The sequence below is a fragment of the Panthera leo genome, chromosome A1 (genome assembly GCF_018350215.1).
Source record: "Panthera leo isolate Ple1 chromosome A1, P.leo_Ple1_pat1.1, whole genome shotgun sequence".
Lineage (NCBI taxonomy): Eukaryota > Metazoa > Chordata > Mammalia > Carnivora > Felidae > Panthera > Panthera leo.
The window spans coordinates 152,924,605-152,950,440 of NC_056679.1; the positions used below are offsets into that span (position 1 = coordinate 152,924,605).

General features: G+C 36.8%; 1 protein-coding gene across 1 annotated transcript in view; it reads left to right on the plus strand.

Annotated features, from left to right (window-relative positions):
• ADGRV1 (adhesion G protein-coupled receptor V1) overlaps nucleotides 1-25,836 on the plus strand; it is a 559,991-nt gene that overhangs the window by 225,000 nt on the left and 309,155 nt on the right. The window contains exons 79-84 of the mRNA XM_042956013.1: nucleotides 338-745; nucleotides 5,095-5,279; nucleotides 10,625-10,874; nucleotides 11,393-11,532; nucleotides 13,285-13,445; nucleotides 22,760-22,860. Coding sequence (XP_042811947.1) covers nucleotides 338-745; nucleotides 5,095-5,279; nucleotides 10,625-10,874; nucleotides 11,393-11,532; nucleotides 13,285-13,445; nucleotides 22,760-22,860 — 1,245 coding nt within the window. The remainder of the gene's footprint in view (nucleotides 1-337; nucleotides 746-5,094; nucleotides 5,280-10,624; nucleotides 10,875-11,392; nucleotides 11,533-13,284; nucleotides 13,446-22,759; nucleotides 22,861-25,836) is intronic.

Here is a 25,836-nt window from a genome sequence, read left to right on the forward strand (position 1 = left end):
CAAAAAATAAATAAATGTTAAAAAAAATAAAGCACAGTTTTCAGTGTGTTTACAACTGCAGAAATTCCATGAGGCAATAGTGGCGTCTCTTTTCTAGTTCTCTTCCTTGAGCTATTCTAAGGCATCTGTCTTTCCTAACTTCATCACTGTGTATTTATCTCTCTAATTTATCTTAGGAGATTAGAGCAAATGTAAGAACCCATGTTTTAGTATTAATGTTGTTATGGCCCATCAGTTTGTTTAAGAGAAACAGGATTTGTTTAAGAAGGTAGAGTTTGTTCAGGGCAAAATCAGAGGTGTTAACAGTTTCACTTCAGTGGTGTTGTTTAATTTCTAGGAGTTGAGGAGTGCTGAAAAAATTGGCCGTACTCTCATCTCTCCAGCTCTTTCAGGGAAGGATTTTGTGAGAACTGAAGGCACTTTGGTCTTTGAACCTGGCCAGAGCAACACCATACTGGATGTCATCCTAACACCAGACACAGGGTCTTTAAATCCTTTTCCTAAACGCTTCCAGATTGTGCTCTTTGACCCAAAAGGTGGGGCCAGAATTGATAAAGTATATGGGACTGCTAACATCACTCTCGTTTCTGATGCGGATTCACAGTCCTTTTGGGGACTTGCGGATCAGTTACAGCAGCCCCTGGATGGTGACATTCTTAACAGAGTACTCCACAGCATCAGCATGAAAGTGGCAATGGAGAACACAGATGAACAGCTCAGCGCCGTGATTCATTTAACAGACAAGGTAAGATGCCCTTGCAAGTGTTAGCAGCTGGATTAGTAAAATTTCATTTAAAAAATTAAAAAAACAAAACAGTAAATAATGTTAGTTATCAAGAAATTATGATAGGGTTGAATTTATGAACATAAGAATAGAATTCATCATATCAGACACTGTAATTTTGCTGATGTATGTCTGGAAAGCTCAGTCTTAAGCCCGGAGAATAATCAGTAATCTGTAGTGGCAAGGACAGCCCATTGTCTGAAAGGGGGCACCAGATGTCAGAAGCTAACCTCCAGAGGCTGGACAAATATCTTGTGAGATTTCATCTCAGTTTTCTGAGCCCGTAGAAAGGACTTGGACTAGATTACATAGTTTTTCCATGGAACAGGAGCTGTTGTTCTCTGCTTGTTTTCTGCTCCTCCTGGGCACTGAACAGGGCACCTTCTCTCAGAGAAGAAGAAATAAGGAATGACCAAATGATTGCAGGCATTCAAATTGATGTGGACTTAGATCAACCAGGTCTTATTTTTAACCCATTTATTTATTTAGAGTAATGCCAGTAATGAAATTAAAAGGAAATGCAAGATCCTAAAAAAGTAAATGAAAGACGAGATCTGCAAAGAATTATTATTAAAGGAAAAGACTCTATAGGGATTTATTTGGGACTTTCTTAATCAAGATATTTCTTAGTAATATATTTATGTACAAGCATGAAAATTTTTGAATGCATGCATATGAATTTATAAATGGTGTATTTTTACATAGTGACCCTTTAAGTACTTAAAATACTAACAGCAGAGTTTTAGATTATCATTCCTATTTTACTTCTCATGTGGTCTCTTAAAATACGATGCCTGAAGGGTAGAAGAGAAAATTATAAAGTACATAGGCAAGAAGAGGGAGTCTTGCCAAATAGCTTTTAAAACATAGAGAAGTGACTGCTATTTCATGCAGAGAAAGTTCTAGAGATAAGAATTCACTATGGGATGGGGTGCCTGGGTGTCTCAGTCGGTTGAGCATCCGACTCTTGATTTCTGCTCAGGTTGTGATCTCACGGTTCCTAGGATCGAACCCCGCATCAGGCTCTGTGCTGACAGCAGGGAGTCTGCTTGGGATTCTCTCTCTCCTCTCTCTCTGCCCATACCCCACTCGTAGACACTATCTTTCTCTCAAAATAAATAAATAAACTTAAAAAATAAAAAGAATTCACGGTGGGAAATATTGTTACTTAAACTCTCTAATAATGAAACGGCCTAGGACAATAACACGTTGATTTTGACCAAGAAGAGGGAAAGAATGCACAGTAGCTCCATTTCAGAAAAGAGAACCTTATTTCATGTGATTTAGAGAAGATAAGGACATTCTATTTCCTCAATAAGGTATGTAAGAGAACTGTATATTATTGGTGTAGAATCAACATTTCTTTAACTAGCATTGTCAAGTAGTACATATTGTTTGCTTTTCATTGGATCTGTCATGAGTAGTAAAACTGAATTATGAAAGAAACTCATGAAAAAATATAATTAACTTTTTTTGTAATTACTTGTTTTTGAGTAATCATTAGCAAACATTGTTTTCAAAATGTATTGTTATTAAAATTTTTTTAATGTATGGCATATTGTCTTCTCAAATTGAATTTTTATATGTATGTCATTATTTAATTCTGGTGATTTGAGTGGCTGACTTATTCAATAATTTTATATATTTTATAATATGTTTTATATAATATTATACTTAATACTATATAAATAAAATTGAAAAATTCTCCTGAATTCCCCTGAACAACTTGAGTAAATAGAAATTTATACCTTGTCCCACGATAGGAAGACTCAGCATCATAAAGACAACAATTTCCTGTAAATAAACCTATAAAAGCAATATAGTCCCTATCAAAATATCAGTAAGTTATTTTGTATTTTTTAAACTGGACAAAGTGATGTCATTGTTGACCTGGAGGATATACATGTGAGAATGGGCAGAAATTTTGTGAATAAGAAGAAAAATGATAGGGACCTCACCACACCACAAATATGAAAACTATATTATGAACTTAAATTAAACAATTAAGCAATTAAATTAATGAACTTAAACAATATTATGAACTTAAACAAGTAAGCAGTTAAAACACAGTGACACTGGTGTAGACAGAGACACTGAGAGGATGAAAGAGAACAGAAAGTAAAGAAATAAATGCAAGCACATATGAAAACTCCACACATCATAAAAGTGACATTTCAGATTAATGGCTTAAAAATTTTTATTCTGTAAATGTTATTGATGTAGCTGTTTTTAACCATTTGTAAGATAAATAGAGCTGGATCTCTATCCTAAACACTATTCCAAAATAAATCTCAGACAGATCAGAGATTGTAAAACTGATACCATGAAAGTATTCATAGAAAACATGGATGAATCGTTTTTAATATGTAAGTTTGAAGTGAAACAAAATTTCTTTCTGCATACACCCCAAGGAAAGTGAAAAGACAGCTAATGTTAAAGGTCAGTGCTGACAACAGCAGCCATACAAAGCAGGAATTATATAAATGGCCACTTTGTTTTACTTATTGAGTGCTTTACCAGAAGAAACTTTCTATTTCCCTTGAATATGAATGGAAGGTTGGGTGGCTCCAGCATTCTTGGATGACAACCTTTAATTCTTAAAACTGCACATGTTGCTCTGTTGGCTTCTGGCATTTCATTTATAAAAAAGTCTGATGTCAAACTGAATTTTTGTTTCTCTTTTGGTAATTTTTCTTTCCTATCTGGTTTCTGGTAGGATTTTTTTTTTAACACTTGAAATAATATTTAACAATCACCCAGTGCATCTGTTGGTGTTTCTTTTTTTGAGTATAACAAGCTTTGCATTTTTAGACATGACTGTTTCTTTAGCTTATCAAGGAACTGTGGGGGGTTTTTATTTTTTTTACTTTTATTTTTTGCTTCTGCCAGCTCTTTTATATGCTTGTTGGATCTCATGGATTTGTTTTATTTATCTGTTACATTTTCTCGGAGTTCTGGAAGCATATCCTGAGCTGATTTTCCATTGTATTCAGTTTGATTGTTTCAATAGTCAGTGAGCTGTTTGTTTTTCTTCATTGTAATTTTTATTTGTTAAATTTTTACTTTGTTTTGTTGCCAGATAAATAAATTTACTTTGTATCTTTTATCATCTTTTCTTTGTGGATTTTTCTCCATTCTTGCTTACTATCTTTGAGATGGATATTCTTATAAACTTAGATCTTGAGTTCAGCTATCAGTTTGGCTCTGTGTAAATTACAAAACTTTAAAACTCCACTGGTAGTAGCAGCAGACAGATCATCTCAGTGTTGTCAAAAATTCATCAATAAAGGTATGTGCAAGTTACAAAGAGAGTGATCATGTTTATTGACAGGTGGGGCACAGTGTATAAATCACAGAGAAAGTGATGACTAATCTGGATTTTGAAGAATTTATAGAGACTTCTCAGGTATATAAGAATAGTGGAATAACAAATCAATGGCTTTATACCCATGCTTAATCTAACAATAAAGATGTGGTCCCTGTCATTCTGGCAAAGAAAACCAAAATAAATCATGAAAGCTATTTTCCTCTTACTCTCCTTGTCCCTCAAACAACAAATAACCTGGTTTTTTAAGGTAGGAAGCCTCATACTTCCAGATAAAGGCAAGAGTGCCAGGAGCTGCTGACTACTCTTGATTAGAAAAGGATATTTTTATTTGATGTTTGAGAAATTTAGTGATAGGCAGTGATGTCTGTTCATTGAAAGCCAGGTAATCAAGAATAATCTTGCTTTTTTATTGGCAAATATTCTTGTACTTATTTTTATTTCCTGGGTAGATCCAAAAGTGAGATTAATTTTAATATTCGTGATGTTCATTATTATAGTTAAGAATAAGTGATCCATGCAACCATCTAGCTATTAAATAAAAAAATATGTTTTGCTGATCATGCCTTTTCTTAAGAAATGATTATGCTTTTTAAAGTGCAAGTAAATTTGAAATATTTTTATACCAGTTTTTCTTAAATTCTTCATAGATTCTTCCTTATTTTGCTACTTTAAAAAAAAATTTAATGTTTATTTTTGAGAGAGAGAGGAGGGGAGGGGAGAAGGGGCAGAGAGAGAAGGAGACACAGTATCCAAAGCAGGCTCCAGATTCTCAGCTGTCAGCACAGAGCCTGATGTGGGGCTCGCACTCATGAACCTCCAGGTGGTGACCTGAGCCGTAAGTTGGACCCTTAATCAACTGAGCCACCCAGGCACCTCTGCTAGTTTAAAGACGTGTTAAAGAACATGTACTGTACCATACATATCATTTAAGCAGGTTATTTTTGAAGATATTTTTTTCATACTGGAATTTTTTTTTTTCTAGATAACTGTTGAAGGAAAAAGCCAGGCATTCAGTGTTGAAAATCGAAATCTTTTTTATGAAATACTCTGTGCTCTTATTAACCCAAAGCGCAAAGATACTAGGGGATTCAGTCACTTCATTGAAGTGACTGAGAATTTTGCCTTTTCTCTGCTGACTGATGTTACCTGTGGCTCTCCTGGTGAAAAGTAAGTATTTTTACATCATACTTGATATGTATTCCTTCATAGTTTACAAAGTAATATGCAATGCAAATTCACATTTAAATGTTGTAACTAAGGATTACACAGTCAATGCATTGTATCCAATGGGCAAATGAAGTAATTATTTGAAGAAAACATAGTAACTACATCAAGAAAAATGAATGTATCCTGTAAGCAGTACGTTCCTCTTTTTTGAAGGGTCTTTTAAGAATTAAAAAAATGGCTTATTGCTTACTCTTATGATATAATAGAAGATATATTCTGAACAGAGAAAAAAAAAGGAAGGTGATTCCAACTTTTAGACATGTTTTGATGTACTGTTGCGGTGAAGTTATGGTCCAGTTTTATGTATTTGGAGGCAGCTCTCCCAGTGTTATTCAACTTTGGAGTAGTTGTTTCATGGCAGAAAGCAAGCAAGAGGAAAAGGAAAAAATAAAATGTGGCTCATGTTCATTATCAACTATATAATTAATTTTGTAACTATATGTTAGTGTTCTTCAGAAGTCATGGTATTTTAAATTACATTCAGAAAGTAAATTGGATAACTAGTAAAGTGATCTAAAAATGTTTTATTTCTATTTGATTTAATATAAAAATGGCTGACAATAGAAGCTGGTTAAAAATGGAGATTTCCTTCCAATTCTCACAGAGTAATACAGGCTATTTAAAAAGTAGTGACTGGGGGCCCCTGGGTGGCTCAGTCGGTTAAGCGTCCGACTTCGGCTCAGGTCATGATCTCGCGGTCCGTGAGTTCGAGCCCCGCGTCGGGCTCTGCTGACAGCTCAGAGCCTGGAGCCTGTTTCAGATTCTGTGTCTCCCTCTCTCTGACCCTCCCCCATTCATGCTCTGTCTCTCTCTGTCTCAAAAATAAATAAACGTTAAAAAAAAAAAAAAAAAAATTAAAAAGTAGTGACTGAAATCATTATTGTACTATTTGCTAACTAACTTGGATGTGAAAGAAAGAAAGAAAGAAAGAAAGAAAGAAAGAAAGAAAGATTATTGCCCTTACCTTTAATAGAAGAGAGCAGTTGTGGGAATAAGTGCAATTGGAAAATTAAGGTGGAAATAAAATAAATAAATAGAAATAAAAAAGAAGCAGTGACTATTATTTAATGAAACATCTCGATTAAAAGTGTTTATGTAATTCTTCTTAATGCCTTCATCAGCATTTAAGTCACATTGAAATTCAGGAATATTTTGGAGGCCATATTTTAAAAATCTGGTATAATAATTTCAGACATCTACTTAGTGCCCTTTATAAACTTTGACAGATTAATTAATATATGGGTTGAATATGTAAAAATTTTAGCTTTAGCTCTTAGATCCCAAGACACGTGAAGTTCAAAGAAATAGTCAATCCAGATATAAAAGGTTACAAGGGAGATCAAGGAATAAAATGAGAAGACTGGTATTAACTGTACCTCTGCTCCAGTCCTCAACTTTGTACTAGATTGAACAGTATGAAGTTGCCTTTTTTGTAGGTAAAAGAAAGTATAATATATTGAACTTTTCATATGGTTCAACCTAATCCTTACTAAAAATTATATTTTCTTCTTATAAAAGATCATTGTAAACAGCTGGTCAAAGATAGGGCTAGAACTTTCATTATTCCCATTTACAGGTATAGAAGTGGAGAGACCTTAACTCAGCTTGTCAAGGGTCACACGATTAGTCGTGGTGAGATGCCAGTTCAGGCCTGCGTAATTCCCCATCCCCTGATGACCACTATGCCTTGTGGTCAGAAGAGACTGTAACCACTTGTTTTGTAACAAGCCACCCCTGTGGCTATAAAGTGCCCACGACTTTCATCCCAGGTTAGTGCTGGGGTCTGATTTGAGGTTAAGGTACAAAACCAGCATCCTTTTATGCTGTACTCTTAACTCTAATGAGTGAGTCCTAAGGATTGAGGTTTTCTTAATGGAGTTCATCAGCAAAGCTCTGCATACCTTTTTAGGAGGCCCCTTCTCCAGTCTTCACCACTGGTCCTAAATGTCTGTCTGAGACCAGTGATTAGTTCAGCTACTCACTACCTTTTATACATGTCCCTAATGTCTTCAGAACCCTCTGAAATGGATCATTTCTTTACTTCATGTAAGTTTGCAGTGAGGCCAGTGTGTGTGTGTGTGTGTGTGTGTGTGTGTGTGTGTGTGTGTGTGTGGTTAAAAAACATCCTTTATTGTTTTTCTCTCTTGAACTGTGTTCAGCTCTGTTGTTCAATGAAATCAAAAGTTTATAACTTTATAATTCCCCATAGTGCCAATCTTTTCCTTTTGTTTTTCCATATTTTTGCAAGATCATTGTGATATTGAGGTTGTCTTAGATGTGAACCACCCACCCTGCTTTGAATGTTTGCTCCCATATTTGTGACCTCAAAGGCATAGTGAGAACTCAAAAAGTATAGGATACACAAAAGGAGTTACCTTTCTGCCTTGTTGCCTAATGTATTCCCAGGCCTGGAATGGTCTCTGGTATGTGGTAGATCCTCAGTGGTTATGGTATAATGAGTGACTAGAATAAAGAAATGAATCAATATGTTTTTTGCCATGTGTTTCCTCTCCATAGACTTACCTTTCCTTCTGAGTTGTCCAGAAGGAAACAGCATGTGCATTGGCAGTCAGCCAGGAATAGTGTGGTGTGTTTCGGGAGATCATCAACCTTTAAAGACCCAATATAGGGGCACCTGGGTGGCTCAGTCGGTTAAGCGTCCGACTTTGGCTCAGGTCATGATCTCACGGTCCGTGAGTTCAAGCCCCGCATCAGGCTCTGTGCTGACAGCTCAGAGCCTGGAGCCTGCTTCAGATTCTGTGTCTCCCTCTCTCTCTGCCCCTCCCCCGTTCATGCTCTGTCTCTTTCTGTCTCAAAAATAAACATTAAAAAAAAAAAGACCCAATATAGAATAAGATAGGTAGGATTCATGTGTGTTTGAAAGAATCAGACTCAGGATTTTAGAACCGTCATGTCAAGGACAGTGTCAAAGGCTGAAGAAGATGATAAATCAAGAAATAGGAAGACTACATAGGGGATGAATGTTCAGGTAAGATGAGGCCTGAAATTGAAGCAGGGACATGGGGAAGATGGTACTTCGAAAACAATTTAGTGGTAAAATTACCATATAGGTGACAAATTAAACTTCAAAAATAAGAGAGTAATCAACACCAGATTTTTTACTTGGAAAACTCTAAAGTTGTTGACCATTCCAATATGTGTTATTTATACATTGTCTTAAGCAGTATTCATTGGCAGCTACTGAGGGTGAAGGATTTGGGAATTGAGCAGGGATGCTGAGGAGAATGATGGCATCTAGAACAATTGGAAGCCAAGTTAAAACAATGTCAGTGTATTGAGGGCCCAGCTGCAGTTGGTCAGTGGATTTGTAGTGGTACCATTCTACATGTTAATGTGGGGTTCTCCCCCTTTCACATCAGCTGGGGTGTCAAACAGACTGTGGGATTGATTAAAGTGAGTGTGGTAGAATGGTGTAGATATAGGAGGTTAAAGTATCAGGGGGAGTATAGTTATTTGCCAGACAGATGGGCCAGGAATTTGGCACTGTAGTGTCAAAGCTGGGTAGAGCCAGTGCATGCTAGATAGGTCTCAGTATCCCAAGGTAATGGCATCCAGGATGACACTGATGGACTAAATCTCATTAGATTCCAGGGAGAATGGGCAAAAGGTATGCAGCCATGTAGCCGCTGGTCTCAGCGGCATTGTACCTGGGCAGGGGCTGCAGCTTTTAGCTTCGAGTCACCAGTGAAGATGTGAGAGGCTGAATGAGGATATTAAGAGATGAGGTTTTGGTGAGCTGTTGTGAAGGTGTGGGTGGTTTACACAGCTTGAGATGATTAAGGAGTCCTGTACAACAGGGGTCTAGAGCTTACGTGAATGACTGGATTAAAGATAGATATTTGAAGGCACTGATTCAAATGTGGTAGTTAAAATTATGGAAGATTTAAAAAAAAAATTTTTTTTAACGTTTATTTATTTTTGAGACAGAGAGAGACAGAGCATGAACGGGGGAGGGTCAGAGAGAGAGGGAGACACAGAATCTGAAACAGGTTCCAGGCTCTGAGCTGTCAGCACAGAGCCCGACGCGGGGCTGGAACTCACGGACCATGAGATCATGACCTGAGCCGAAGTCGGACGCTCAACCGACTGAGCCACGCAGGCGCCCCTGGAAGATTTTTTTTAAGAGAGAGAATATAACTAGAGAAAAAGCCCTCCCCTCCTTTCCTTTTCTTCCTTAAATCTTCTATTTAAAATTCTCAGTTCCATCTCCCAGCATAATTTTTACCCTAAAATCATAATATTCTCCAAATTTTTTTAGGCAGGTTTCAGATCTGATTCATCTTTGTATCTCTTCTTTGTAACTATGATGGGTCCAAGACAGGATTTATTACATTCTTTGGGGGTTAAAAAAGATTGGAGGGGCCGGCCCCTGGGTGGCTCAGTCAGCTAAACATCTGACACTTGGATTTCAGCTCAGGTCATAATCTCATGGTATCGAGCCCTGCATCAGGCTCTGTGCTGTCAGCGTGGAGAGAGAGCTTGGGATTCTCTCTCTTCCTTTCTCTCTGCTCTTCCCCTGCTCATGCTCTCTCACAATAAATAAATTAAGTTAAAAAAAAAAAAAAAAAAAGATTTGTAGGACCCCTAACCTCCTCTCCAGGCAAGGATTCTCATTTAGTAAGTCTGGGATGTGATTTAGAAATCTGTATTTTCAAACAAGCTTCCAAGTGATTTCAACACACACTGAGGTTTGGAAGCACTTTCACTAAGCCCATCTTATGCCTAGGGTGTTTAAAACAGAGTTGTTGAATGGATAAAGATCCCAGCTCTAGGCAGTTTCTCTTACCAGTCACATGGTTGGATTTGAAATGCTCTGATGGAGCAGAAAGAGATGAGGTAAACCCTTGATGAAAACGTGGCTCTGGGTGTATAAGGTTTACAGTATTCTTAAATAAAGCAGAGGTTTCAGTATAATGGTGCACCCTTTCCTCAACCCATTCCACCAATGCTGATGTGACTAACACAGAAAAGACACAGATTGTATCTGATATCCGTGAAATAGCTCTCAGCTTTCTAAAACCCGTGTTTTGGATTACAAGGGGAATCAGGAAAAGGATGCCGAAAGTTCTGTGGAAAACAATCCTTCCTGACAGTTAACCATAAAAGAACTGAAAGCACATTGTCTTTACTGCTTCTGGGTTGGTAATGTCATGGTTGTGCATAAAGAACAGAGCCCCTGTGTAATACATTTTAACAGATAGAAGTGCATATGAGTACGTAAATGCGTGCCATTTTTTTCACAGCCTTTTGCTTCTCTGTTACAGAAGCAAGACCATCCTTAACAGTTGCCCCTATTTGTCCATACTGGCTCTTCACTGGTATCCTCAACAAATCAATGGGCACAAGTTTGAAGGAAAAGAAGGTGATTATATTCGAGTTCCAGAGAGGTTATTGGAGGTTCCAGATGCAGAAATAATGGCTGGAAAAAGGACTTGTGAATTAGTCCAGTTTACAGAGTATAGCAGCCAACAGTGGTTTATAACTGGAAACAGTCTTCATGCCCTGAAAAATAAGGTAATCTATGACTTAAAGAATTCTGTGGTTAGAATCTGATTTTTCCTTAGTAGACACACTCCTCAGAATGCATTTGCTCGATCAGATTTGTGGTCAGGACTGCACATGGTGAGCTAATTATGAAACATGTCCCATCTTCATGAACTTATTTGTAGAATGTGCAGTCTCAAATATAGTTGGAAATAGCTCCTTCATGTTTTCTTGAGGAAAATATATATAGTGGGGAAAGTGAAAAATGTAGCCTTCACTAATATTATATCATATTCTGTTCCCCACTCATGATGAAGCCAGACAGTTAAAGTGAGCATTGTCTGCAGAAGATGGCTCGGTAACTCAAGTGGAGGTAAAATGTTTGCAATGAAAAACCAGTCAGATTCCCTGCATTCCTAAGTAAGCTAATTATTTCAGTAGTGGCAGTAAGCAAGTGATTTAAGTGACTAGGAAAATGAATCAAAGTTCAGAATTGATTTTTCCTTTGATTTTAAAACACCATTTTTCTGTCTTTTTTGTCATTACAGGTACTATCTTTGAGTGTGAAAGGTCAGAGTTCACAACTCTTGACTGACAACAATGAAGTTCTCTATAGGATTTATGCTGCTGAGCCCAGGATTATTCCCCACACGTCTCTGTGTCTCCTTTGGAATCAGGCTGCTGCAAGGTACTTAATAATTCTTTAAAATAAAAATTCAGTCCTTCCCCATTCTGCCACCGTTGAGCCCAATTTTTGTACTGAACATACAGGGTAGCCTCAGGTGAGACTTTAGAGTGGAGAAAAATCCCTGCAATAAAATGACAAAGCAGCATTGGAAATTGGCATTATGCAGGTAGCAAGTGGAGCCCAACAATTTAAAGATGTGTTTAACACATTACTTCTTTATTATAACTGCTCTCATTGGACCTAGTGTGAGTTCTACTCAATTCACATAACCTTCCTTTGTTTATTGGTTAATTTGTTGGGCAGGAAAGGAGATTCTTTCTGCCTCTTCCATCTGGCTTATAGTTCTGAATCTGATGCTCTGTGTTTAGAGGAATTAGCAGGAATTTATAATTCTAGTCCACATGTGGCTTAGAGTACACTTTAGAATTAAACCATGCACAGGAATGAGAAGAAGAGAATGATTCTTCTGTAGAATCTCCTTGGCCTAGGGCCTCCAGTTTCTGAGCAGTTCTAATGCCTGAAGCTCCATCAGTGCTGTAGGGTCAGGCATGGCTGGCCCAGAGGGCTTAGTCACTAGGCTCTATTTATTTCTGACTTTCACCTGCACAGACTAAAATTCTAAATACATTTAACAGCTGTGTTGGGTAGCTGTCCTCCAAACAGCAAAATTCTGGTTAGTCTTTTTCTTTGTGTAAAAATCTTTTCAGTTGAAATTTCGAATGCCTGGTGAGAGATCTTAAACTTAATACATAGATACTGTGCCATCCTTGATACATAACTAATAATGAATGCTTCAAACTTGAATCTGCTGTTGGGGCTAAGAAGTTTTATGTCCTTAGAAAAGTAAAGGATTCAAGAGGCACTATCAAAGGGAGGAGGCTCAACCTAGAGTCACTGAGGAATGATCACAAGGCTTGGCATCTAACCCTGTATTTGCTGTAATCATTACAAAGTTTTTGTGTTAAAAGCAAGATATTATAGAAGGAAACTTTTGAAAGAATGCTGGAGAACATTTATGAAATATAACTGGCTTCAAAATTTAAACAAAAATGAAGAAAGAAACATAGAAAATCTTTTAAGTAATTTATGTGGTTCAAAGGAATTGGGGCGCCTGGGTACCTCCTTAGGTTAAGCAACTGACTCTTGGTTTTGGCTCATGTCATGATCTCACGGTTCTTGAGTTCGAGCCCCACATTGGGCTCCAAGCTAGCAGTGAGGAGTCTTCTTGGGATTCTCTTTGTCCCTCTCTCTGCCCCTCCCCTGCTTTAGCGTGCATGCATGCTTTCTCTCTCTCTCTCTCTCTCTCTCTCTCTCTCTCTCTCTCAAAAATAAATAAATAAACAAAAAAAATTACAAGGAATTGTTTGAAGAAGGGTGAAGACTACACATGTAGTGGCTCTGTCCATCTTTTGGTATTTTTGAATGCTAGGGAAGAGTGCATCTGCACTGGGGTGTGTTTGCTTTAGATTAAGTGCTGGCACTGCTCTCTTGAGAGGACTGGCTGCTTTGGTATCAGGAATGCTTCTGCAGGTTTGGTTAGTATTTAGGCTGCTTCTTGGGGTATCTTGTGGGATCTGTTGTGTCATGTCTTAGACAAGATATTCCCTCCAGTGTTTTTTTCTTGAAAATTGGTATGCTAAATGATTGAGTAAAGAACACTTAAGTTCAGTAAGTTAATTTTACTTTAAAAGCCATCTCAATACCCTAAGTGTTGATAAAAGAGCAGTAGTGACCGTTGTGTTTTTTCCCTAGCTGGTTGTCTGACAGTCAGTTTTGCAAAGTGGTTGAGGACACTTCAGACTACGTGGAATGTGCCTGTTCATACATGTCCATGCATGCGGTCTACGCCGAGACTGACAACTTATCTTCATACAATGAAGCTTTTTTCTCTTCTGGATTTATATGTATCTCAGGTCAGTTATGGTATTTTAGAGTCAATAATTTTGAATATTTATAAGAATGAAAGTCTGTTTTCCCATGTTTGCAAGATGCAAATATACTGTAATTCATTAGTACTAGGGGGAAATGAATTTTACCATTGTCTTATTCATTAATTCATACAGTGGGTATTTATGGAAGGCCAACTTGGTACTGACATAATGAATAACAAAGGTATAATACAAGATACAATATAATAATGTAATAAGATATTATAAAGAACAAGACAGTTCCAACTCATAAGGAATATACAAGACAGTGTGAGATAGAAGCTAGATAGTAGGGAAGAATAGGGGCACCTGGGTAGCTCAGTTGCTTAAGCATCTGACTTCGGCTCAGGTCATTATCTCATGGTTCATGAATTCGAGCCCTACATCGGGCTCTGCACTGACAGCTCAGAGCATGGAGCCTGTTTCGAATTCTGTGTCTCCTTCTCTCTTTGGCCCTCCCCCACTCACACTCTGTCTCTCTCTCTGTCTTTCTCAAAAATAAATAAACAGTAAAAAATTGTTTTTAAAAAGATAGTAGGGAAGGATATAGTTCTTAGTGTTATGATGTAGAGGGCTGGTTCTGCAGTAGAATGTCAGGATTATATGAGACATAATATACAGTGTTCGATGTGGTCTGACATAAATTATAAGCATTTTGTATTTTCATTAAAAAAACAAACATAGGGATGCCTGGGTGGCTTAGTTGGTTAAGTGTCCAATTCTCAATTTTGGCTCAGGTCATGATCTCACTGTTCGTGGGCTTGAGCACTGCATCGGGCTCTGCACTGACAGTGTGGAGCCTGCTTGGGATTCTCTCACTTCCTCTCTTCCTGCCCCTCCCCTGCTAATGCTCACACCCTCTTACTCAAAATAAATAAATAAACTTAAGAATAAAAAAACACGCATACAACCTATGAGCTGTGAATATACTCAATCACTCTGTAAAAAATAGTCTTTCATCTTTTACATGTAGAACCCTTTTCTGGCAGGAATAGGAACCTCACTGGTATTAATGTCTGTCAAACTATTTACCTGTACCTTAATTTTTAATAAGTATAGAACTTTTCTCATTTGCTGTATTGATTATATGGGCAGGAGTCTGAGAATTCCTTTAACTATATTTCTCTTCCCTACCCTTGCTTATTCCATGCCCTGAGTCATCTTTTACAGCCCCCTGCTGCTTCTGTAAACAGTGTGTTATACAGACAACTAGGTATAGGAGGCAGATTCCCTGGGTTCAAATCCTGGTTCTGCCAGTGGCCAGGTGTGGGATATGGGACAAATTAGTTTCTCTATATACCGAGGTTTCTTTGCCCATAATATATGACTTTAAAGTGTATTAATATAATAGGGTGGTAAACATACTAACTCAGAAATTTCTGATCTCCTACTTTAATAATGTTTTGTCTGTAAATGTGATTATTACTACGTTTGTGTCTTTTTTACTTGGTATGGAAACAATAATCTTTATTACGAAACTTTTGTGGAGGTAGACACAAGTAATTAATTAATATTCTTTGTCCTGAGGATTTAAAAATCTTTCCATTATAATTTCATTTTATAAGAATATACATTTCCCTTAATTTATGTTAAGTTTAAGTCTAACATATTCAATAGCAAAAGTTACTTTCTTATTCTTAATAACATCTTTCATAAGGATAACATTTCTTGCTTGATAGATTCTTCTAGGTCCACATAGTTCCCAAATCAGATGGAGACATCCTACTTGATTTTATTGCTAGTATATTTACTGAAATTTCATAGACATAAAATAAAGCCAAAAGGTAAAATGCTGCAGTAAAATCTGGATGTAATTTTATATATTTCCTTAGGGACATAAACTCAAGTGCTGCTATGACGCCACAAAATCCCTTGCTTGCTCTAAGTATTGAACATCAAAACAGAGTTTTAAAAACTAAAGAGAGAATATTATCGTGATTCTGTAGAAGACTAGCAGGACAATAACATATTTCCTAGAAGAATTGTTAATAGATATTTTTTCCAATTCAGTCTAGAAAAGAGTACATAGATTTGCTCAGGTATTTGAGAACCAATACCTGAATATCAGTGTTTGATTTTATTACTTTTGACTTAGAGTCATATTTGAAATTATCGGGTCTTTCCCCCTCTGTCCACAACATATTTTTTTAATGTTCGTTTGTTTATGTATGTATGTATGTATGTATTTATTTTGAGAGAGAGTACACACACATGCACACACAAGCAAGGGAGGGGCAGAGAGAGAAGGGAGAGAGATAGAATCCCAAGCAGGCTCTACACTGTCAGCGCAGAGCCCCATGTGGGGTTTAAACTCATGAACTGTGAGCTCATGACCTGATCCAAAATCAAGATTTGGAGGCCTGACCCGACAGAGTCACGCAGGCACCCCTGTCCACAGCATATTGTAATGTATACAGCGTGTTCTGTAGAGCAGGAGACATAAAGTCCTGTGTTTGTATCTGTTTCTACCTTTATGGGAGGAAGATTTCCATCTATCCTTCTGATGGCCCCCAGGAACTAGAGATGAGAATTTTGTGTATCTTACATGCACATTTTATAATTTATGTCAGACCCTATCAGAAATCCATCTAAATTTGGAAGCAGTCTGACCAGCTCTTTTCATGAAACATGCCAACATACAATTACATATGAAGTAATAAATCCTTTAAGCCAGGATGGATCACAGTGTTTCTGTTTTAGTTCTATATGTCTGCTTATTGCACTCCAGCAGAACACCTTAAATGATCAAAGTGTGTGAAATGGCCATACAGGTCAAAAAGTTTAGTAATCTTCAGCTTTGGAAGATGAAAGATGAGGGTTTATATATACCTGCGGCTTTAAAAAATTGTAAACGAGTTTAACAGATTTCAAGAAATTGAACAAAGGTTATCTTTTGAAGCCAAAAAGATAGGACAAGTAAAACATAAACGTGCACTTAGGTGTAACAGTATGAAAGTCACTTGGAAAGGTGACTTAGAAGAAATGCAACTTAAAATAATGTTAGATAATGATGCCATAACACCATAATTTTCAGAGTGTACTTGTTAAGGAACCTAAAGCATGGTTTGAAGTACATGGTACTATCTGGAGAATAATGTCAAAGAAGCCTCTCCTGCTTCTTGTAAGTCTGTTGATGTTGTAGTAGGATAGACTATTGGATTGGAATCATTCTGATTTTAACTTTAAATACAATTCCTGTGGCCTTGGGATCTTAACAAGACCTGTAACATTCCATAATCCATTTCAGTTTTAATATCAGTATGTGAACTAGGTCTTACGTGATGCCCTTGCTCTTAAGTCTCCTGTGTTTGGAGGGCTTTTAAGCTGAGATTAAAGATGAGTTACAGACTTCACGTTTATTTATTGTTCTTTTTTTGTTCTCTTACAGTGGAGAAATCATTTAGCACATTAGTCAAACTAAAGCTTTCCCTTTTACATGGGTAATGGTTTTATTTACTGTACAGATTACTAAGTATATACATGTCAGCACAATGTCAATTTTTCAGTTAAGGAACAAAATAATTGTCTATAAATTGCTAAATAATAAGACAGGATAAATAAATCAGTACAATCCAAAGTCCTTTGAAGCATGCTTTTTCTTTTGTCCAAGGTATATTAAACTGAAAGACTATTCTAGTTATGCCTTTTATGTTTTACAAGCTGAAATTCTGATAGTTTTTCCAGAAAAAAAATACCTTTACCATATGCCACCCATTCATTTCAAAATACTTTTCAAAGTTAGAGATTTTAAAAAAAAATTTTTGTGTCACATTCTTCCAAAAATATCGTTTATATTCACTGTAATCACTGTCCTAAAATAGCCTTATGATTATGGGGGAAGGTATATCAAAACAGCTTCATTTTAACTATCAAATGGAGGAGTTACTAACATGAATAGAAAACAATAAGTAAGAATCTTTTTAAAGCCATTTGAAGAGAAAGTTGCAGATAGTGAGTCAGAAAGCTTAGTTTTAATTCTGATATGGCATAAAAATAGTGGATTTCTCTAGACATACAGGACATATTTAAGATGAACTTGGTGCAAGTTAGCAGAAGACAATTCGAATTTCTTAAATAAATAAATAGAGTTCAGGGTGGATTAATTCAGGACCTCAGTGGTGTCATCAGAGGCCCACCCCCTTCTTGTTTTTCTGTATTGCTCTCCTCAAAGATTTTGTTTTCTGTCTTGCCCTACATGGTCTTGAGCTAGCTGCAACTCTCAGCATTGCACAAGTGTCTAGGCTTGCCAAAGGAAAAGCACTTACTTGATCTTGTTTTAAGAGCAATGAAAACTTCCCTGAAAACCACCCAGAATGTTTTCTTGCACATCTCTTTGCACAGAATTGTGATCTCTGACCTTTCATAAACCAGTCTGTGTCTGGGAGGAGGTACAGGTAGAAATGTAGAGATAAGGTGGGAGAGCAGCAAGTAACTACCTTTTTCAACACTGTGTCTTCGTTGCCCAACACAGCCCCTGATGTGTAGCAGTTTATAGTTAGTGGTTAAGTTAGTAAATAAATGAATATATGTTGTTGATGTGACATCCTCCAACAATTACGTGTTCTTGTGATTATGTAAGTCAACATCCTACTTTCAAGTCCCAAACCTTCTCTCATTTTAGCCATTTTTAATAAAAATTCTTCTGAAATACAGCATATTCTTTTTTTCCTTTCACTCAGGACAGGACATTTAAACACAGCACTCTCCAGTGTATCTTGCTGCAATGATCAAAATGCTTTGCACTGTCCAATATAGTAGCCACTGGTCACATGTGTTATTGAGCCTTCAGAATATGACTGGAACAAGTGACTGGAACAAGTGAAGAACTGAATTTTTCATTCTATTTAATTTTAACTAATTAAAATGTAGATAAACACATGTGGTTATTGAACCTCTCAGGTTTAACACTCTGATTTTCTGGAGGCTAGTCTCCTGACCCTCATCCCTCTGTAAGAAATCCTCTCCCCAAACACATAGAACTGTGTTCTCTAAGGTGGTTCATATTGACTTTTGTTCAACAGAGAAAACTTTTCAGGCTTGACAATTTTGTTTTCCTGCCTTTAGCTTATTAGTAGCAGTAACCAAGAGGCACCATGCTCAGAGGAGAGAAATGTGGGAGTCATTAGAGATAAGCCACAAGAATTAAAAAAAGGAACAGTTACAGCTAGCATTAGGTGGGAAAATAGAAAAAAAAATGAAGGTAACAACCTAGTAATTGATTTAATAATGTATAGTGAGCGTGTGGTTTTGTTGAGATTTATCCATAGAGAAGATAGAGACAGATACATAGGTAGATACAAAAGTTATGAACACTTAAAAGAAATTTCATGGCAAAAAAAAACATTGATATTTAGATCAGTAACTTGGAAAGTGTATCCTATTCTTTTTTTTTAGTTTTAATTTTAATTTTTTTAAATTTATATCCAAATTAGTTAACATATAGTGCAACAATGATTTCAGAAGTAGATTCCTTAGTGCCCCTCACCCATTTAGCCTCCCCCCCCACAACCCCTCCAGTAACCCTCAGTTTGTTCTCCATATTTAAGAGTCTCTTCTGTTTTGTCCCCCTCCCTATTTTCATATTATTTTTGTTTCCCTTCCCTTATGTTCATCTGTTTTGTCTCTTAGTCCTCATATGAGTGAAGTCTCTGACTGGGTAATTTCACTTAGCATAATACCCTCCAGTTCCATCCACGCAGTTGCAAATGGCAAGATTTCATTCTTTTTTGATTGCCGAGTAATACTCCATTGTATGTATGTATGTATGTGTATATACATATATGTATGTATATATATATACCACATCTTCTTTATCCATTCATCTATCGATGGACATTTGGGCTCTTTCCATACTTTGGCTATTGTTGACAGTTCTGCTATAAACATGGGGGTGCATGTGTCCCTTCAAAACAGCACACCTGTATCCCTTGGATAAATGCCTAGTAGTGCAATTGCTGGGTCGTAGGGTAGTTCTATTTTTAGTTTTTTGAGGAACCTCCATACTGTTTTCCAGAGTGGCTGCACCAGCTTGCATTCCCAAGGTATACCCTATTCTTAAGGGATGTCAAATGATAGATATGTTTACTGGGTATGCATATTCATATACAAACATTATGTATGTTTATACACATTATAAACATTCTGATATTGTGTAGCTCAATAAAATATTTGGTCCAGTTTGATGTTAGAAAAACAATCTAGTTAGTTCATTAGAGTTTTTATTCTCTAAATCAAATATTATCAGTGTTACTTTGTTAAGGGTAATTTATCTTTTCCTTCACTTTCTAATAATATAGAAAAGTCGTTTGTGTTAGGGAACTAATTAATAGCTCTTTTCCAATTGATTACATAACCTACATTGTGCTAGGAAAAAAAGTAAAGGAAAATTATCCAGTTAGCTGCTTGTTATTTCCGCATAATGGCCAAAGAGTCAATTTTTTAAAAAGCTGTTTAGCGTACCTTTAGGTAATAACTGGAATTGTTACACTTTATTATTTTTTTAAAAACATTCTATTTATAGTTATAACACTTTATACCCTGTGATTTACTTGTTGAATTTAAACCAAACATTGTTATAACTTAAAAAAAGAAACGACTGACTTGTAAATTTAAATCACGTATGCTAAATGCAGCTTTTTGATATCAGATAAGAAAATAAAAGTTAAGTACTTAGCATATAGTGCTTCAGGAACTTGAGAACTGAAGCATGCATTTCTTTAAATGTAAGATATTCACCATCTTTCCCAAGGCCTGTCAAGGCTGGGGAGCAGGTGCTTGAGGTTTTTTAGCACCATTCTTCTTCCCTAAATAAAAAATGCATCCAGACAACTATCATGCATTATAGTTCTAGGCTAATAAAATCTAGCCCATTTTTTTACCACTGGCTTTGAATCCTGGACTACCACCAGGTGTCATGCTAGCATGTTAATTGCAGCTCATATACTTAATTAAATATTCTTGAGCTGGTCAAGTTTAACAGTACTAAATTTATCTCATGAAAAGTGAATATAATGGAGAATTACCAAGTTAAGGGAAAAGGCTGTGAATAAGCTCTTCTTGTGATCTAGAAAAAAACCAGTTGACTCATGTTTATTTCTCCTTTATCCAACACTAATCCCCTTGCCTCACATTGTTGGCATCTACCACAATAAACGTACAGTAAAGCACATATTTGTGATCATGTGGCTTATATCGAAAAAAATTTGCAAGGCCTTGCTTTTAAATCAGTTTATTACACACACACACCAAACCTTGAGTTTAAACTAGCTTTGATCACCATAAGAAATTCCTGGTGAACGTTGGTGAGTTCAGAGCATTAGCTTCAGTAGTTTATAGACTAAGTAAAGATGCAAAGTCAGGCATGACACTGCAGTTTCTGGACACTCTGTGTCCCTGTGTGGGTGGATCTTGGAGGCAACCTGAGACCTGCACACCTGCCCCAGAACACCCTAGAGCAGCCTTCCGAAAAATGGATTATGTCAGATTTCTTGGCCAAATTTCTAGGCCAAAAGCTTTGTCTAATGCAAAGACTCACTTCCTATGTGGAACTTTGTCTAACTTATTAAAATCTAAACTTTACCAAAAGGAGTTAGGAGAGGCATTGCTGTAAGGAATACTACTAGTTAGTCATCAGCCCCCTGTGGGCACTTTGCAGAGGCCCAATCCACTTAGGCCAACATGTGGTATATTTTAAAAGTTTGCTCCAGGGGTGCCCGGGTGGCTCAGTCGGTTAAGCATCTGACTTCAGCTGAGGGCATGATCTCACAGTTCGTGGGTTCGAGTCCCACTTTGGGCTCTGTGGTGGCAGCTCAGAGCCTGGAGCCTGCTTCGAATTCTGTGTCTCCCTCTCTCTCTGCCCCTCCTCCACTTGCACTCTGTCTCTCTCTCCTCAAAAATAAACAAACATTTAAAATATATGTATAAAAAAAAAAAAATATATGTATGGGGCACCTGGGTGGCTCAGTCAGTTAAGTGTCTGACTTGAGCTCAGGTCATGATCTCATGGTATGTGGGTTTGAGCCCCGCATCGGGCTCTGTGCTGACAGCTCGGAGCCTGGAGCCTGGAGCCTGCTTTGGATTCTGTGTCTCCCTTTCTCTCTACCCTCTCCCTCTCGTGCTCTGTCTCTGTCTCTCTCTCTCAAAAATAAATAAACATTAAAAAAAATTCTTTAAATATATGTGTAAATTAAAAATAAATTTAAAAAAATAAAGTTTGTTCCATAACTTCATAGAAGATAATGGAAAGCAAATTTAAATAAATGCAGCGTCTCCTGTTTGTAAAGGAGGCATTAATAAATGAGGTTCAAACTGTGTTAAAACTACATGCAAATGATATGGCAAAGCAGCACGTACATGCCAATTGTCACGTTTTGATGGTTCTCACACAAAATAACTCTAGCAAAGGTGTGAAGGATGAAAAGGCGTAAGTGAAAAACCAAATGGGTTACTATTTGAAGCACATTTAAATTCTAGAACAGGAAATATTTAAAAAATATGTATATACTCTGCATTTAAAACATGGCACTAAAAGAAATTTATAGATACAAATTGCAAGATAAAAGATTTGTTGGTTAATGCTGAGTGTCTTTGTATTTTTTTTAGTGCCAAGTTTCTAATCATCCCCTTGAAGTAGTGTAAAGAGATGAATTCAAGTACATTTAAAGAAAATAAGAACAGTTTTCTTTACCCCGCTTAGAAATATAGATGCTTAGGTTAAACGTCATCTCAGGAGGAAAGAATACATTTTGTTCTTTGGTTTTGGCACCCAGTAGCATAAGGTTACTCTTAAAATTCATAATTACCACTGTTGTAATTACATAACTATTCCTAGTAGATAAAAAGGGAGTAATTACTAAGCCCGAGTTTTGTTAGTACTATTCACAATTTTCTGCCTGAAAACTCCAATTCACCTCCCTAAATATCTCTATTTAGCCAAGCCACCTGTTCTTGGAAAATTAGATTGGAATTTGATTCTTTTCTTATACAGTAAAACTTGTCTAGTGGAAACATAGAAAAACAGAAGCGTAATGAAGTTATTAATCTGCTTAATTTGTGCTATCTTTTTGGTAAGGGAGTGAACATGTAGCTGTTGAAAATTAACGTTGTCCTTTGGCCCTAATTGCTAAGATTGTATATGTCATGTAAAATGGAGTAGATTAAAATTAAAATATGATTGTTTCCATGCTGTGCGGCATGGGGAGACTACAGGCCTTATATGCTTACCTGTTCCAAAGAACTTTGCTTCGCTACTGTTTGCTCATGGATTGTAAACCCACCTGTGAACGTTTTTGTTCTTGCAGGTCTTGGCCTGGCTGTCCTTTCCCATATCTTCTGTGCCAGGCACTCCATGTTTGCAGCTAAGCTGCTGGCTCACATGATGGCAGCCAGCTTAGGTACACAGGTAAGAGGGCCCGGGGATTTCTACCTTTCACAAGAGGTTCATGTTTCTTCTTCTGTGATCCTTGAATTGAACATATGAGCAAAGTGTAATCTCATTGTAGCTGAAGTAAGCTTGTTTAGTTGTACAGCAGGGGAGGGTGGAAGAGTGTGGTAAGAGGAAATGACAGTATTAGGACCTAAAGTGTATTTTGTGAACTGTTTTATACAGAGGTACCTTAATATCCTCCCTTACAAGAAAATAGCTTCTTCTTATCACAAAGCATTATACTCTCAATTTATATGTGACAAATATATTACTGATGTGTGCATGTATTAACATTAGCATATTTTCCTTAATCTGTTTGAATAAAATATGCTTTGTTACAAATTCTTTTACGTGGAGGGCATTAAGATGATATGTATTTTAAAATATCTGCTAATATTTTATCTGTTGACCCTTGAACATAGGGTACAGGGCACTGACTCCCTGTGCAGTCACAAATCTGCATAGAACTCTTGTCTCCCCCAAAACTTAACTACTGATAGTGTACTGTTGACTGGAAGCCTCACAGGTAACATAAATAGTTGATTAACCTGTGTTTTGTATGTTGTATGTATTAAATGCTGCATTCTTACGCTAAAGTGAAGCAAGCTAGAGAAAAGAAAATATTATTTAAAAAATCATAAGGAAAATGCATTTCCAACACTATATACTGTATTTATTGAAAAAAATCCACATTGTAAGTGAACCCACACAGTTGAAACCCAGGTTGTTAAAGAGTCAACTGTATTTTGTGTGGTTTAATATTATAGAACACAGTTTGGTAGAACGTTCTTTTCTGAAAAAACTACTCAGGTTTTCTCTTGCAGAAGATAGAACATGAAAAACATGTCGTCATCCAATAGCATGAAGTTTAAAGCACGGTTTAAAACACAGAAAACAGATCAAAAGATGAAATTAGATGCCTTTCCTGTCCATGAAGTACTCACAGTCTAGAACAGTAGATGTATAGATAAGCGCAAACATGGACTATTTGCAAAGTATTATGTGACTGTAGATGATGATTTAATTTATTTTTCTGTGAAGGTCCAGGAAGTCTTCATATAGGAGGTGATATTTGTGGTCAGACTTGAATGAGAAGTTCGTGCAGTTTGTTGATGAAGGGAAAGGTTGGCATAGATGTTTGTACAAGCAAAGGGGGAAAGGCATAATCATATCTACTTGAAGGCTGTAATTACAGATCCGGACAGTAGGAAGACATTATATAGTATTATTATTGAGAGAACTTTGTATTTATTTTATAAAGTAAAACTTCCCCTTTTCTAGGTAGTTGGGGCCCTTCTGGAGTGCAAAATAATACTGTTTCTTGATTGGGTGCTGCTGGTTATATGCATATGTTCAAGTTATGTAAATTTATTGTGCTGTACACTTAGGATTTGCATGCTGTGTTTCAGAGTGCTTAAGGCATTTTATTGAACTCTAACAGAAGTTTTTAAAATAATACTAGTAGAGGAGCTGAAATTTAAGATGGAAAATTATCTGAGATATTGGACTCCTATTGTCTTTTTTTTTTTTTTTTTTTTTTTTTTTTTTGGTCCTAGGAGTGAAAATGGCATGTGTAAATTTCATAACTTTATTTTGGGGGAACAGTTAAGTGCTGGATTCGAGCAGAGGATTCCAGATTGCGTTTTTAAAGTACCTATGAGCTTTGGGAGGTAACAGCTGTTACCAAAGGGGGGCTTACATTGAATTTGACAAGGCTATTTATATTGCCTTGGTAACCTATCTTAGCTGTCTGATCTTGCCTTTGCTTCTTGTATGTAAGATCTTAGAAAACCCGCCTTCCATAATTAGAGTTTACTTGGCTGCATTCACCACCCACTCTGGTGATTTTTTGGCAGCAGAATTTGTACAAGTCTTAATTATAGCACTGTAGAATTACAGACAACTCTTCAGTGTCCTAGCAGACAAATTTGCTCATGTCTGGGGATGTGAAAGAAGGACCCAGGATTTATATGTTGGGACACTGCCTTCTGATTCACATTGTACTTAACATTAATTTTAGAGAAGAAGGTTAGTCAAATCCATGTTTTTTGGTTTATTTTTAGAATAGATGAAGCATTGTGCCATGAAATATTCTATAATATGTAGCTTGTGACATAAAATATCTAAAAAAAAACATTTCCGTAGTTTGTAGGAAGAATTGGTGTATTATTGATAAAGTACTGTTGCCTCAAAATGGTTTACCTATCTACTTTGATTTTTTTAAATACTGTTTAAATTTGTTTTAATGTTTACTTATTTTTTGAGAGAGATAGACAGAGCATGAGCAGGGGAGGGGCAGAGAGAGAGGGAGACACACAATCCGAAGCAGGCTTCAGGCTCTGAGTGGGCAGCACAGAGCCTGACACCAGGCTCGAACTCAGAAACTGTGAGATCATGACCTGAGCTGAAGTCGGATGCTTAACCGACTGAGCCACCCAGGCGCCCCATAAATACCCTCTAAATTAAAGAGAATAGTTGTTTCCCTGAAAATCTTTTAGCAAAGGCTTTTTTAAATTCTCAGACTCTCCAAAAAAAAAAAAAGAAATGAAGCTGACTGCAGGAACTTGGGCCCGCTCTTTCTGAATTTTAAAATCGTATTGATGTCTCCAGTTACAGAATCTTGCCAATGGGGGTATTCCATTTCCAACCTCAGATCTCTCATTTGGAATCCTCCATCAACATTATGTTGACATCCCTAGAGTGTGAGTTTCCTCTTGAGAAGTCTTCAAAAATACACTTTTGGCCAGTCATTCTTTGGCTAAGAGAATGAAACTTTCCTTGCTGGCCTCAAGTGTTTGAGTTGCAAATACTCAAATACAGGTCAGCCAAAAGCATTCAGTCTCACATCTTTATTGCTTACCTAGAATGAGATTGAATGGCCTTTGTGGGAAAGGGAAGAATGGAAATGTGATCATCTTTGACTTCCTTTTGTCATTGTAGGTCAGTCAGTGA